The 15,288-nt window shown below is 44.8% G+C and overlaps 1 protein-coding gene across 6 annotated transcripts in view; it reads left to right on the forward strand.

Annotated features, from left to right (window-relative positions):
• The window catches only part of hwt (SH2 domain-containing adapter heavyweight), a 78,538-nt gene that overhangs the window by 48,778 nt on the left and 14,472 nt on the right, over positions 1–15,288 (forward strand). For 5 of the 6 annotated variants that reach the window (XM_089475312.1, XM_089475310.1, XM_089475314.1 and 2 more), the window contains exon 5: positions 10,366–10,500. In XM_089475312.1, coding sequence (XP_089331438.1) covers positions 10,366–10,500 — 135 coding nt within the window. Of the gene's footprint in view, positions 1–9,150; positions 9,625–10,365; positions 10,501–15,288 lie in introns of those variants that run through there. The other variant, XM_089475315.1, reaches the window with a different exon arrangement.

Raw genomic sequence — 15,288 nt, forward strand, 5'->3', positions numbered from 1 at the left:
TCTTGTAACTACTTTAGTATTTTTGAAAGTCTATTTCCATTTAGTTGCTTTAAGCTTAGTCAACGAGCAGCTTTACGAGTATTTTGATAGCTTAGAGCGCAATTCTAGCTGTCGATGGGGTTTTTCTTGTGAAAGTTGTGAGCTTCCACCTAATTAAAGCTTATGGCGTCGTAACTTACTACTCTAAAGGCTTTATCACTTAGGGTCTCACTTTCCTTGTCAGCAGTTGCATATAGTTCATCTTCCTCATAGACTTGAACTTAACTAACTTAACCTTACCCCACCCCTATCCTTACCCCGATCCATACCTCCATATGTGTGTATATATGTTATACCCGTCTTCTTGGCAAGCAATTTCTTAAATTGTTTTGCACTCACAACTCATAATGAGGACAGCGACGACGGCAAGGATATGCATAAGGCTAAGGCGGCTGTCTAAGGGTGAAGTGGTCAAAGCTCTTTGAGTGAGGGCGACCTCTAGGAATGCACTATGCACTTCCTTGAACCCAAGGAACGCTTGAAGGGGCATGTTAGTTTCTACTTATGTATGTGGTAAGCAGCAAAAGGAAGCTTGATTATATTGAGTGTTGAGATCAGAGATAGGATCTAGCCTTATCCATCTGTCCATCCTGTTCCTCCGTTCGTCAGATCTTCTGTATATGCGCGTCGATTCCTGCAGCTGCAAGTGCAAAAGTATTGAAGTATCAAATGCTTTTTAAAAGTAATCGATAAGTTTCGAAATCGATTACTAAAGATTCAGTATATTTCGGAAATATTTTGTAGAATCGCAACTATAAATACCTTCAGGTCGTTCCTCACATATCTCGCTTAGGCATTTCCAGTCTTTACCGTTTTCTGCACTTTATTTAGGGTATCTTCTAGTCGTGTTAGCCCGTCTAACCAGCTCAGTCTTTGTTGTTTTTTGAATCGCTGACTCATAGACAACGTTAATAGCAGCAGCAGCAGCAGCAGCAGCAGCAGCAGCAGCAGCGGCAGCAGCAGAAGTCGCAAGTCCCTATTTAAGTTTTGTAGTTTAACGCGCTTTGGCCACGCTTATCGCTGCCTCTTCAGCCACTTGAGGTCCTTCAGCTACTTCTTCTCCCTATTCCCCCCTTGGTCGCTCGCCCTTTTCCGCCTTCACTGTGCCTGCTTAGCAGATGCTTTTGCTTGCCTTTTGTCTGAAGGACGAAGGACGGACGACGCTTAATCGACTTTGCCAACATTAAATGCGTGCGGTTAGCCAGTGTAACCAAACCCCAACTGCTGCCCCTGCCCCCAAGCCCACTATCCCCTCTCTATCGCGCCCTTTCGAGCGCCCGCTGTGCATGAAAATGGCGTGAAAAACTGAATTGATGTAAAAATTCCACCCTCCATGTGCTGTATTATTTATGCCCATAAAAATATTATTGCCATTTTTTGGCATTTGGATTTTTGTAGACGTCACGACCGTCCCGTAAGCCCGGCAACGTCTTGTCAAATGTCAGGCGTGAAGTGTTTGTTGATGCGCTCCTCGTGCGCCGATGATGAGAGCGGAGCGAGTCGCTACCCGTCCAAGGCTAAGGAAATGCCGGATGTGCTGAGTAATTGGACCCATATGCTCCACCACACCCACCACCCCACAGCCCCCGCCCATGCGCTGGCTGTATATATTTAGAGGGCATAGTTTTGGGTGGTTGCGGCTCGTGCGGTGACACACACACACACACACACACACACATTCTCCCCCCTTTTTATTCACTTGCCACAGACGTTACATGAGATTCAGATTTGCAGCAATCGAAATCGAAATTTTGTGATTGCAAAAACTGAGAGAAATATTTGAGGTTGGCTATGTAAGGGGTATGCTAAGAACTGGATTGAAAGACTGGTCAGATACTAAATTGAAAATTGTTGAAAACAGAAAAAGTAAGGGAAGAACTTGATATGGCTGTATCCGACTAGCAAATACCCAGAACGGAAAATACAGCTGCTGTTGCTGAGACTTTGAAGAAGTTCGGATCTACAAGTAAATTCTTCACGGAGTTCATAGAGCTCCCAGCGCATAAAAGCAGAAGTTTATACTCCTTCCAATGAGTTGTTAACGAAGTATATTCAATACAGAAACAATATGAGAGACGTCCACCTTCTATTGTCTCCAATTGATGTTCTGAAAATTCGACTCAAAATATTGATACTTATCGATAGAAATCAAATGAAATGAAATGAAATGAGTTACAACAAAAGTATATTTAGTCTCTATTTATGCCGGAAAGACTGTCGGATGGCTAGAGAGTTGTACAGTTGGAAATGCTTGACTCAGATAGTTTATGCTGTTAAGGAATATATGGTGTCTGTCATGCATTTCGCTGTCTGTGACATGCATTTTCACCAATCCAATAAACGTAGTTGAAGGTTTATGAAGACAGCAGGAAATATGCAATTGGTTTGGGATCAGTTGATGGAAAAACTTCAATGAAAACTGTTATGTTATGTGATATGTCTGTGGTTGAGCTTATGCTGTTGTTGACGACAAGGGCATGCAGCTTCTGGTTTGTGAGCAGATGACAGTGAACAAAGCTAGTTGACCAACTAGGACAAAGTCAATATCAATAACAGTGCTAAAAGTGAGGTTAAACCGGATTTGAACAAAGTGTGAGGTATTTGAGCAGAACAAACAAGTTATATAAGCTTAAAGGAAACAATTAAAGCTAAAATGGTAAAAGTAAGTTTTTAATGCAATTCAATTGTTCAAAACTTAGCTAAGACAACTAAAAGTGAGGTTATGTAGTGCTTTGTGGCGTTAATATTAAAGCTGAGAGTAAATTTAAGCTGAATCTGATTTACCAATTAATTGTGCAACAATGAAATGGTTAAATGACAAAAAATGGTAGAGAAAATTAAATGGAATAGTGAAAAGTGAGGTTAGAATTGACAATTAAGCAATCGACCTTAAGCGAGTCAGCTTTCAAGAGATATTAGAATCTTAGCAAGAGAGGCAATCAAAAGAAAGATATAAGTTACATCCAGCAATATTAATTGATGTATATTTATAGAAAAATGCTCCAGGCACTGCCTTTACCCTGGTAAAGGAGTATAAGTTACATATGGATTCAAATTAAACTAAGTCTAGCCCTGCCCTATATAGATTTACTTAGCAATTCTGCATTTGCTCTGCCTAAATGTGAGGTTATGTAAGCACGCAGTCACTATTAGGTTATGTACGTCCCCAACTGGGCAATCGAAATGGCGCTCGTTAAAACAGAATCACATTCATATTCATGTGAATGGCCACAAAATTCGAACGATTCGAATTGTCGTTTCATGTGTGCACTGATTCCATTTGGTTTTCAGCCACGTAATGCCCATTTAAATGAACTCCCACCCCATCAATTATCGGTCGGGAGTGAGTGGGGCGGGGGCGGTCTCTGCAGTTCGCAAATAAAGTGGCGATTGGATATTACAACTTTCCGGTCACTGCATTTCTGCAAAGTTCACAAAAAAAAAGAACTACAAATGCAAACAACATGAGGAACCCCACCAATGCCCAGCCCCAGCTGCATGCTCTCCCCTTTGGCGCTCAACTTCTGCTCCCACAAGCAGAACAGAAAATTTTCACAATGTTCGCTCAACTGTAGTGGCAAAAAAAAAAAAAGGGTTTCGAGGCGTCGAGTGTCGTCGTCGTGTAGTGTAGTCAAACAGGAAGTGGCACTGAGAGGGTGAGGAGGGGGGTGATAGAGAGGGAGAAAGGGAGAATGTGTGTGTGTGTGTGTGGGAGAGAGGTGGCGCACATTTGTCAACATGTGTACAATTGCGAGCATTTAAAACTCTCGGCCCTCGGCCCTCGGCCCTCGGCCTTGGCCAGCGGCCACAAATGAATTTATTTATTTTACGGTTTGACCCACGCCATTTATGCTCGCTCAGCCAATGCCGCCAAAGAAGCGAGTATATTGGTTTTTGCTCAACTGTGAAATGCAGACTTGAGCAGTAGAGCCTTGTCTGATAAAAATCATTAAGGCTCGCATAGAAGATGTGGCTTACAGGGGTTATCTAGTATGTCTCAGCTCTGTGTAATAAATACAGACTGGAAATTCAATATCGATAACATATGTACATAGAAAATCTCATTAGGACTCTTAAAATACTTCCACATATTCCGATTCCAGTTCGAATGGCACATCTCGTGCAGTATTTCAACAGTTACTGTTTATCGATAACTGCCGCACCAGCTCAAATTAGAGTTATCGATAACAGCAGCACTCATGTTTAGTCAGCCTGGGTGTGTTACTGTTGCCCTGAAGACACTGATGTAATCTTATATGTATATTTGATTGCATTCATCTATTTTCTGCCGCTTCCCGAGCGAGTATGCAGCAGTCGTTGCGGGTCGACTGCAACAGTTCTTATTTGTTTAATTTCATTTTACAATTTACATTCAGTTTGCATAGCAAACAATTTATGTGTTGCACGCCAGGGCCAAAGATGCGTCTCTGTCTCTCCCCGTCTCCCTCTGTCTGCCTGTCTGTCTGCCTGTCTGTCTGTCTGTCTGCCTGTCTGTGCAACCCCCTTTGTGGAGGCTGCCACACTTGGTTAGGCTGTGTGCATCTGCTTTTGACTTTGGTGGTTGCGACGACAATCAAATTTATTGAGCCAGCGCGAAGTCGTCAGGTTAGGTCAGGTGCTGTCGTGAGGATCCTTTCGATCTGCCTCACACACACACACACACAAATATTTAATTAAAATTTATGGCGCACAACCCCCAGGGTGCAGCCACCCAAAGGCCGACAGCAGCGGCAGCAGCGGCAGCGGCGGCTCGACATCAGCAGTCAGCCAAGCGATGACACCCTTCAAGCAATCCCAGCGAACCCAGCGAACGTCCCAGAGCCGCAAAGGCCTGGACCGTGCGCCGTTTGCAGTTGACTTTTGTATCAGCCACGCCTCCCCCGACCTCCGCCCTCCGCCCTCCGCCACTTGAAACTTTGTGCTCCCAAATGTCTCATTGACGGCCATTTTTAATGGTCTGCACTTGAAGCACAGCAAAAATTACAAAAAACCAAACAAACAAACAAAAACAGGCATAAATCTGCCGAAAGGGCAATGCTCGACTAGCCGAATACCGCGTAGAAAAAGGAAAACATGTAAAGCTCAACAGAAATTACAGTTTGGTGTGCTCTAAGGTCTGGTAGCCCATCTACCCCATTCAGAGCCAGCGAGCTACAGGGTATTGCATATAAATGCAGCAAACTCTGAGGCGCACAATGCACATGCGAGTTATTAAAGGAGCAGGAGAAGGAGGAGGAGGTGGAGTAGAAGGGGAGGGGACAGCAAACGTTGCAACGTTGTATATAAATAAAATGTGTAAAGGCTGGCGGAGATTGAGGCTTGGGGATTGGGGTAATGGGCAGCGGCTTGGAGTGCATGGAGTGCCTGGATGAAGTAATTGAGCTGTGGCAGCTAGGTGGAAATTTACCTGTAATTGCGCCCCAGAGCAAACAAATCAATTGAGCGTGTTAAAGGCCACGCAGAGTGAAGCCATTTTCTCAGATAATTGAAAGCTCCTGCTGCCACGTACACACAACGCTCATTTAATCAATCAGCTAAACAGTCGATCCATCAATCAATCAATCAATCAATCAGTCAATCAGTCTGACGAACGCACGAACAGCAGCAGAGCAGCGGACGCGCAGACTCTGTGAGGTGTGTGTGATTCAGTTGCCAGCTAATTGCAATTAGTGTGCGCGACTTTGACAGCTACTCTGACAACAGCAACAACAGCAAGGATAACAACGAGGATAACAATAACAACAACAGCAGCAGCTACAGAAATAACAACACGAATAGGCAGCTAGGTCAAGCTGTTGCCTGGGGTTAAGGGTTAGGGTTAACTTGTCAAGTGCAATACTAAGCAAAACAAAGTCGCTGGAGCACTGCAGTGGGGTATGCTCGACTAGCAGATACCTAGCATAGAGATAAAGATAGAGGTAGAGATAGAGATAGAGATAGAGATAGAGATAGAGATAGAGATAGAGATAGAGATAGAGATAGAGATAGAGATAGAGATAGATAGAGAATAGAGATAGAGATAGAGATAGATAGGATAGAGATAGAGATAGAAGCTGAGATAGAGATAGATAGAGTAGAGATGAGATAGAGATAGGATAGCTGCTAGCGCTCGCCTCGGTTGAGCTCGGCTCGAGCGCGCGCGCTCGCGCTAGGCTGGATCGGCTCGCGCTCGCGCTCGCCTCGCGCTCGCGCTGCGCTCGCGCTAGCGCTCGAGATGAGCTAGGATCGAGATGGTAGAGATGAGATAAGATAGAGATAGAGATAGAGATAGAGATAGAGATAGAGATAGAGATAGAGATAGAGGTAGATTCATCATTGAAGGCAACTGTCTCGTCTTTTTCGCTTTTACATGCGCTCTAACAGCACCAATATACCCTGTAGCCAAAGCGTGGAATGCAATGAGAGCTTCGCCTGCAGCACTTGTAGCTCAGCATGTTGAGACTTAAGCAAGTTAGGCGCAGGCTTAAGACTTTACAGGCAAAGACAGCTAGAGATTGGCTTAGTTGCTGTCAGTTGCATAGCATTTGACAAGCACTTGAACTTGTAAATGCCAAATTGATTATAGGAAAGTGTGAAAGACTTAACTGGCTGGCTGGATTTGCTACACACTATGCTTTATAAACCCAATATCAGTTAATACTAAGACTTGTCAAGTGTGCGGACAGCTATCAGACGTGGTTGTACGTAAAGTCTGTTTGAACTTAACATGCGCATTTAACATGAACTTTACCAAGGACATTAGGGACTTTAGCCTGAAACTGTTTAGAAGAACTCTTCTCAGTCTTTGACTTGACAAATATTGTAAGATTTGTGAAAACTTCCACACTGCTAGTTGATTGTTGGCAGCACTGTTTTGCAGAGTTGCCAGACTGCAGCAAATTGGTGTAAATGTCAAAGAGTCTAGCGCAGCTTTGAAGGCTACCAAATGGACTAGCAAATGGCGTTTCGCAATGCTGTCAATGCAATGCCCCCACACGTACACAGACACACCTACACACACACACCCACACACATACACCCACACACACACAGAAAGAGCCGCGCAGCTAAGCTTTTGTCAGGTTTCTGTTTAGTTTGGATGCTGCAATCAGCGCAATATGCTACAAAGCAAGAAATGTCACAGGCTGAAGGGGCAGAGGGAGCCAGAGAGAAAGAGAGAGAGAGCGAGAGATGTAGGAAGTAAGGTAGCGAGGGGAGGGATACAGAGGCAAAGCTAGAGCCAAGTCAGCCAGTTTATATTTCCTGGCCAGCACACACACACACACACACATACATGGACAAAGTGTGTCAAAGCAAATGTGGCATGTGGCAACATGTGGCCACAGACAGTGGCTGAGCAAAGTCGTGGCCCGAGTTGGGCTTTTGCATTTGGTGTCTTTTGTGCATGTGGCTCGGGTTGGCCGGATGGATGATGGGGCCCGGGCGTGTTGCCAAAGTGCCTGCGGTTATGCGGCAATGTGGTGCACTAGCTATAGCTATAGCTATAGCTGTAGCTGTGGCTTTGGCTGTGCCACCAAGGCTGTGCTTGCAGCGTGCAACGTTACGAAACTGAAACCGAAACTGAAACTGAAACGAGCCGCATTAACGCCGCCTTTAAAATTTATGATATTTACTCGAAGCAGCAGACGCCAACGACGACGACGACGGCGACGGCGACGAGTCGAGCGGGGGCGGCAGGTGTAGGCGCTGCTCGTTGCAGGTGCACACGTTGTATTGTGGCCACGTGCCAGCAGCCAACGGCTGGCTGCTTACCACTGCCTCTGCCCCTGCCCCTGCCCCTGCCCCTGCCTCTGTCTCTGCTTCTGCTTTTGGCTCTGCCTCTGCTTGTTCGCTTTGGTTATGCATTTTTTATGGGCTCACATCAAAGCCAACTAACTTGGCAATCAGAGCAGCTGCTTGGGCCAGGCCAATGAGGCAGCTGCCCCGACGACTCAACGATGACTCATCGGCCACTCAAGCCGCTGGGCCATTGCACTGACTTACCACATACCCTGTAATTGGGCTGTGACGGAGCTGCTAAGCGAGCCATCTTGTGGTGTGGAGTGGTTTGGGTTTGCAATCACTGATCTGACTTTGTTTTAAGCAAATCGAAGACTTCCTTGGAAACTACTTCTCTCTCTCTCTCTCCCTCTCTCAGAGAGTTACTCTTTGAGTCTCTTTCAGTAGATCTTATCTAATTTATATGCTTCTCTATCAGTTTAAGCTTAATTTTTAAATCTCGTTGTCTTTCTCACTCTCATTCTTTGCATCTCTGTTCCTCTTTCTCTGCCTTTGTATCTTTCTCCATATTTGATTCTTTATATTTTTTCGTCTCTATCGCGTATTCTTCGTCTCTTTCTTTCTCTTTATCTATCGAATCTCTCTCATTCTTACTGTACTTCTCTCTATCTCTCTCTTTCTCTCTGTCTCTCTTTCATTCACATTGTATATCTCTCTCTCTCTCTTTCTTTTTGTCTCTCTCTATCTCCCTCTATTTCCCTCTTTATCTCTCTCTCTCACTCTCTCACTCTCTCTCTCTCCCTATCTCTTTCCCCCTCTATCTGTCAGTCTGTTTTACTCTTTCGTTGTATCAATATCTTACTTTGACTCATTTACATTCGATCTCTTTAATCTTCTACTGATCTCTCACTCTGTCTCCGTGTCTCTCACTCTCTTTATATGTCAATATATCTGTCAATTCTAACTTTCCACTTTCTTGTTCGCTTCACGCCCAAAGTCTTGCCTCACTTAAGCGAGCATAATGTCCGCCTGAGTCCAGGTAAACCTCTTGCTCGTTAAGTGCATGCTGCACTTGCCTCGAATCTCTTGCATACTTCATGGGGCGAGCAGAGATTAGGAGAGGGGGTGTGGGAGGATAGGTGAATGTGGCATATTATGCACACTAACCAACTGCCTTCATTCACTATGATTGGCCTTTCAATTTCAAAGCAATGCCCCAAAGGCCACAGCGAGAACTCTAGCAGAAGCAAGAGCAAAAGCAGATGCAGAAGCAGAAGATAAAGCTGAAGGCAAAGCAGCTGCAGCAGCAGCCTTCACATTCATTTTCTTGGCTGGGAAAAGTTTTATCCATAGCTGCATTTGGATTCTATTTAAAGTTCTTAGCTCAGTGCCTCGCCGCCCGTGCACCTGTCAACACCTGAGCCGAGCTGAGCAGAGCTGAGCTGCCGTCGCCTTTACTCCTTTCGCAAGGCGTTCGTTCGCATCGTTTTTTGTAATTTTCTTAAGTGTTTGTCTGTCTGCCAGATAAAATTATTAGCAGCCATGTTCTGTCGTCGCTGCTGGATTGATTTTACTGCCGGCGAGGAGGACTACGTCGTGTGCGCCGGTCCCTGTGCCTGGCCCTATCACGCCACCTGCGCCGCCGTCCCACGGGAGCTGGCGCGTGAGTTACGACGCAGCAGCTCAAACAACTTTGACACAAACTTTCCCAGCTTCGGTTTCGGCTTCGGCTTGGGCCTGGGACTGGGCCTGGGCTCTGGCTCAGGTGTGGGTCCCAATGCCGGATCCGGTTCCAGTTCCGGCTCCGGCTTGGAATGGTACTGTCACAATTGTCGTCAACTTTATCGCCTGCAATTGTACTTTGAGGTATCTATAAGAAAATCGTGTTCCCAGATACAGACACAGATACAGATACAGATACAGATACAGATACAGATACAGATACAGATACAGATACAGATACAGATACAGATACAGATACAGATACAGATACAGATACAGATACAGATACAGATACAGATACAGATACAGATACAGATACAGATACAGATACAGATACAGATACAGATACAGATACAGATACAGATACAGATACAGATACAGATACAGATACAGATACAGATACAGATACAGATACAGTTAGAGAATTGGTATTCCGATTTCTTTCTTCCTCATTATTTTAATCGCCTCCCCTTGCTCTCCATGCACTTTTCCATACACTTCAGCCATAATTGTTGTTGCTTTGCAGATTTCCATACTGTGCACTGCCACGCCCACTGTCGCTCAATCTAAGGGCCCGCCCACCTGGTCGACTGTGCACTTGACAAACAGATTTCCAGCGGCGTCGCCATTTTTAATTGTAACTGTAATTTAGCCATTGTGCTTCAACACTTTTGATGACGCAGCGTGTTCCCCCATCTCTCTCTCCCTTTCTCTCTCTCTCGTTCTCTCTTTTGTTCTGTGTAAGCACAGCTGGCAGCACTTGGCGTATGTGCGTCGCGTTCTTTAGCTCAACTTGAAATTGTTATTTTTAGCATACAAATTGCGTGAAGCCTCTCACTCCGTACCTCGCCTTTTCTAACCTTTCTCTCTCTCTCTCTTTTGCAGATTGCCATCTGTGATGATTACAGCCTGCCTGTAGACTTTGTTAAGAAACGACCGTCCAGTTTCGATCCCTGCCTGGCCGAGGCAATACCAACGAATCCGGAGCATTGGATAGCGCCGAGTCCACAAACTGAATTTGTAAGTCTGACTCAACAATGAACTAGTTCCGACATATCCATATTATTCAAGCTTACTTTATGGATTTATTTTAAGAAATTTCAAAATATGTATTTTAATCTAGATATCTAGAGTTTGGGCTATAATTGAACTAGTTGGCTTATGAACTATTTACTTCTGTTATGAGCTGAACTAATGAGTGAACACATGGAAATTGAAATGTGTTTTAGAGCAAATGAAATTTAATGTAGGCAGCGCCTGGAGCATTAAAGCCTTCACTGGAATGAATGAAATCTTTGACAAACTTTGAAGTGGGGGCTGCAGCTGGAGATGGAGTTGAAGTTGTAGCAGGGAGGGGGGAGGGGTTTCAGTGTGGGCTGGCATTGGTAAAAAGCAATTAACTGCCCTTGGGCAGCTAATTGATAAACTGCACGCACCGACGACGAGGACGACGGACGACGGACGACGGACGACATCAATGAGGACGTCGAGCGCATCGGCAATGCGCTAATGAAAAGCATGAAAAGCATTTTTCTCATTGCTGGCAATGTTCGACGTACTCGAATGACTTCTCCCTCCCTCAGATTGGCGAGCCTTTTGATTATTTAACCGGAGCGAACAAAGCGTCGCTCAAACAATGCACCAACTCTATTGGCTAAATATTGCGAAATAGCTGGAAAAAATACAGCAAATAGCCAACCCTCAGCTTCTGCTGATCCCCCTGCGGCTCCTCCTGCTCCTGCTGTTGCTGCCCAGCGGGTGGTCAGCCATAAAAAGCGAGCTGAAAAGGCCTGAGATACTAAGTATTATGAAAATGTATGTATGAAGGAAGCGAGAGAGAGAGAGGGAGAGAGAGACAGACTGACTGAGAGAGGGAGTGAGAGAGAAGAGCTCAGCCAGCGGGCACAGGACGTGTGCGAGAAGCCTGCAGCAAATGTTGCCACAAATCAAATGTTACGCTGCCTCTGCCACTGCCTCTGCCTCTGCCCCTCGGCTCTGTCTCTGCCCCACATGCGCCACGTAACCCCGCCTGCCAAAAATCTCGGCCCGTTATCTCGAGAGTCCGCAAAAAAATTACGTTACGGCGCTCTTTTTTAGATACCCGCTCAGTCAACTGAACAGAGCGAGCATATTGGTTTGCCTGAGTATAGATAGAAAGCGATTGAATATTGGAAATGTACAATAAATATACAAGTATTGTCGTATATGGTATTTATATTGTATGTATATACAGTAGAATCCGGCTATAACGACTCCGCTTATAGCGTTTATAGGTTATAACGACGAAAGTTCTGGTCCCCAGACAAAGTTTTATGAGCAAACTTATACGGTTATAGCGCCTTCCGGGTACAACGACGGTCCCTTGAGTGTATAGCCGGATTATACTGTATAAGGAATCAATCAGTCAGTCCCTATGCAAGAGAAAACAACTGTATAAAGAGTCTACAGTCTAGAATTATATCTATCTATAATATATGTATATGTATATATCTATATATGTATATGTATATAGGTGTCTACGCCGGAACTTCCTCTCTCTCTCACCCTCTCTCTTCCTCTCTCTCTCTCTTTCGCCCTCTCTCTCTATCTCTGCATCTCTCCCTATATATCTCTTTCTTTCTCTCTCTCACTCTCTCTTTCTCTCTCTCTCTCTCTATCTCTCCATCTCTCCCTCTCTCTCTCTCTCTCCCTCTCTCTCTCTCTCTCTCTCTCTCTCTCTCTCTCTCCATCTTTCCCTCTATCTCTCTCTCTCACACTCACTCTGTCTCTCTCTCTCACACTCACTCTGTCTCTCTCTCTCACACTCACTCTGTCTCTCTCTCTCACACTCACTCTCTCTCTCTCTATCTCTCTATCTCACTCTATCTCTCTCTCTCTCTCTCGCTCGCAAGCCAGAGCTGAGAAGCATATTGTCATTACATAGGCTCATTCGCTTCATTCCTGCATCTGAATCATATTCGAAGACGACATTACTGACTCGACAAATGAGCGAGTATTGTGCAGTCAGTGTCTGCCGATTATAGTAATCTCTATGCACATTTGGTCTCTCACTTTTTGTCGGGGCTGGAGTTTGGAATTTCGGTTTTTATGGCCGCATGCGAAATATTTGTGCTCGTATTGTGTGTTCTGTTGTGCCTCGTTGTTATCCTGTGTGTTGCTGTTGCTGCGGCTGTTGTTGTTATTGTCCTTTTGCATATTGGTCGTAAAGTGAAAGCGAGAGTGAAAGCGGCTGCTGCGTCGCCATGGCAGCGCATAAAAAATGTTGCTTTGCCACTTGAATTTCTTTTTATTGAAATTTGTTTAGCCGCAAGCCCCCAAATGAGTGTGTGTGTGCCCGAGTGTGTGTGTGTGTGTTATCGTTGTAAATGTGGCCGAAATTGCGCAGCAAATGTTTTCATTGGCTTGCAGATTGTGCTGTGGCTGCCTCGCACAGAGCCGGCCAATTGGCAAAATATTCACATTCGATTCGTTTTCGTATTCACAAATATTCACTCTGAATAGCGAATGAGCGTGATTGAATATTAAGTTGCCAACATTGTTGGCCAAATTCAACATGCTAAACGGCCAATTAGCTGACGAGGTTTGGGCAGTTTTCTGTTTCAGCTTGCCATTCGTAAACGTTTACCTGGCTGCCTCTTTGTGGGATTCATCTTCTTGAAGCTAATTCTGCGATTTGCTTATCAATCTTTGTATTTTGCTCTCTAAGTCTGTCTCGTTATAAACCTAAATATTTTTACCTCTTCCTTCCATTTTCTCTTGATCGTATTTGTCTCTCTACCTTCTATTCGGCAACGACAAAGGAAAGAGTGACCCGAGGTGTTTTACTTGTTCTCTCTTGCTCACTCTCTTTCGCTGTCTTCCATTCTACTTCCCTCGATCTTTATGTCTGTATCCCATGCTGTCGATCCCTCTCTATTGCTATGTCGTTCTCTCCCTATGTATGTAGCCCTTTCTCCTTCTTTCTTCTTTACTCAATTAGGTTCTCCCTCTCTCTGAGCTCCTATATCTGTATTTGTGTATGCTCTTTCTTCTCTACTTTCAGATTTCTTCTTTTTTCTGGTTCTTCCGTTTTTCCCTTCTCTCTGCTTTCTACTCGTCCTATATTTCCATATCTCTCTCTCTCTTTCTTTTCTTCTCTCCTCCCTCTGCTGCCTCACTCATCCACGTATTTATCTCTCAATTGCGAGCCATTCGTAAACGTTTTACTGGCTGTTCACATTTGGCGTTGCTCTACACACAGCGCTATCGGCACTAAGCCGATTTCCCCCCTTAGTTGAGTGCCCCCCCCCGCTAAGTGCTCTGCTCCCCTTTTCACATTCGCTTTGAGCCGAGCCAATGGCCCAAAGCGTTAACGTTTAGCGCCTCTTCAACTGTGTTCCATGTATGCCATGTCCATTTGGGCGTACGCCTCCCTCTTTCTCTCTCGCTCTCTCTCTTCCTCTCGCCCTCTCTCATTCCCACTGCTTTACAGTTATTAATGTAATTTTTATACCCTGAACCCATTGAAAATGGGAAATCAGGGTATAATGGTTTTGTGAAAAGTATGTAACAGGCAGAAGGAATCATCGCAGACCCCATAAAGTATATATATTCTTGATCAGGACGACGAGCTGAGTCGATATAGCCCTGTCCGTCTGTCCGTCCGTCCGTCCGTCCGTCCGTCCGTCCGTCCGTCCGTCCGTATGAGCAAAAGGATCTCAGAAGATATAAGAGCTAGAGAGCTGAAATTTGGCAAGCATACTCGTGTATACCATAGGCAGTACAAGTTTGCTTTATTTTTTCGATAACTCATCCGATAACTTTTTTATCGAGAATAATCGAAAAATCGACAATGTTTTTTCAGCTTATTTTGAACACTTTTAGACCTGGAGACTTCAAATTTGCGTTGTATATAAAGTTAATGGATACAAAGATTTTGTAATTTACAGATTTTGGATACCACGCCCCCTTCGCCCCCAATTTGTAAAAAACGCATTTCAAGTACTAGAGACTTGTGCTTTGAAATGTACACACATTTAAGCCATATGATTACGCTCTAAAAGTTTCATTAAGATCGTATGTCTGCAAAAGAAATTATTCAACAAATAAATTCTCGTTATATTGCCCACACTGCAGTGCAGCCCAAGCGCAGCCGCTGCTAGCTGCGCAGTTTGCAAAGCGCGTGCTTATACGTGCATGTGTATGTATGTGTGCATAAAAGAAGTCCAGAATGATTAGAATATCAGTTTGGAGGGTTCAGGGTATCTCCTAGTCGAGCAGTCTCGACTGGAGCCTTCTTACTTGTTTATCTTATGACTTTTGTTTTGCGTAAACAGCCGCGACGCGTGTTCTGCTCACATATAAAAAGCTGCAGGCTGTATGTGTGTGTGCGTGTGTTAGGGTGTATGTATGTGTGTGTTTGTGCCATATAAATGCTGGCCATGTTGTTGTTGTTGTTGTTGTTTTTGGCACACGTTTTAATGGCAAACGCGCGCGACATTTTTGCGATATGAAAAACGTCGAAGCAAACGCCCACACCGCCCCGCCCCTTTCCTTTAGCCAGTCGCCCCCGTCTATACAGCGTCGCCTGCGCCTCTGTCTGGGCTGCATTGTGAAGTGCACTTGGGCAGAGCCGTTGCCAGCTTTAGCCTGTATTACTCTCCATGGAGCAATATCAGCGATAACTCTGCGAAAAAAAATCAACAACAGCACAACAAAAGCCACCTGTGTGTGTGTGTGTGTGTGTGTGTGTGTGTATGTGTGTGTAGCTGCTGCTGCTGTGGCCTTTTTGTTGATTTCAATAACTTGGCTGCGGGCGCCCTGGTTGCT

This window comes from Drosophila arizonae, chromosome X (assembly GCF_054131065.1).
Source record: "Drosophila arizonae isolate 15081-1271.41 chromosome X, UAZ_ARI_1.0, whole genome shotgun sequence".
NCBI classification, from domain to species: Eukaryota; Metazoa; Arthropoda; class Insecta; order Diptera; family Drosophilidae; genus Drosophila; species Drosophila arizonae.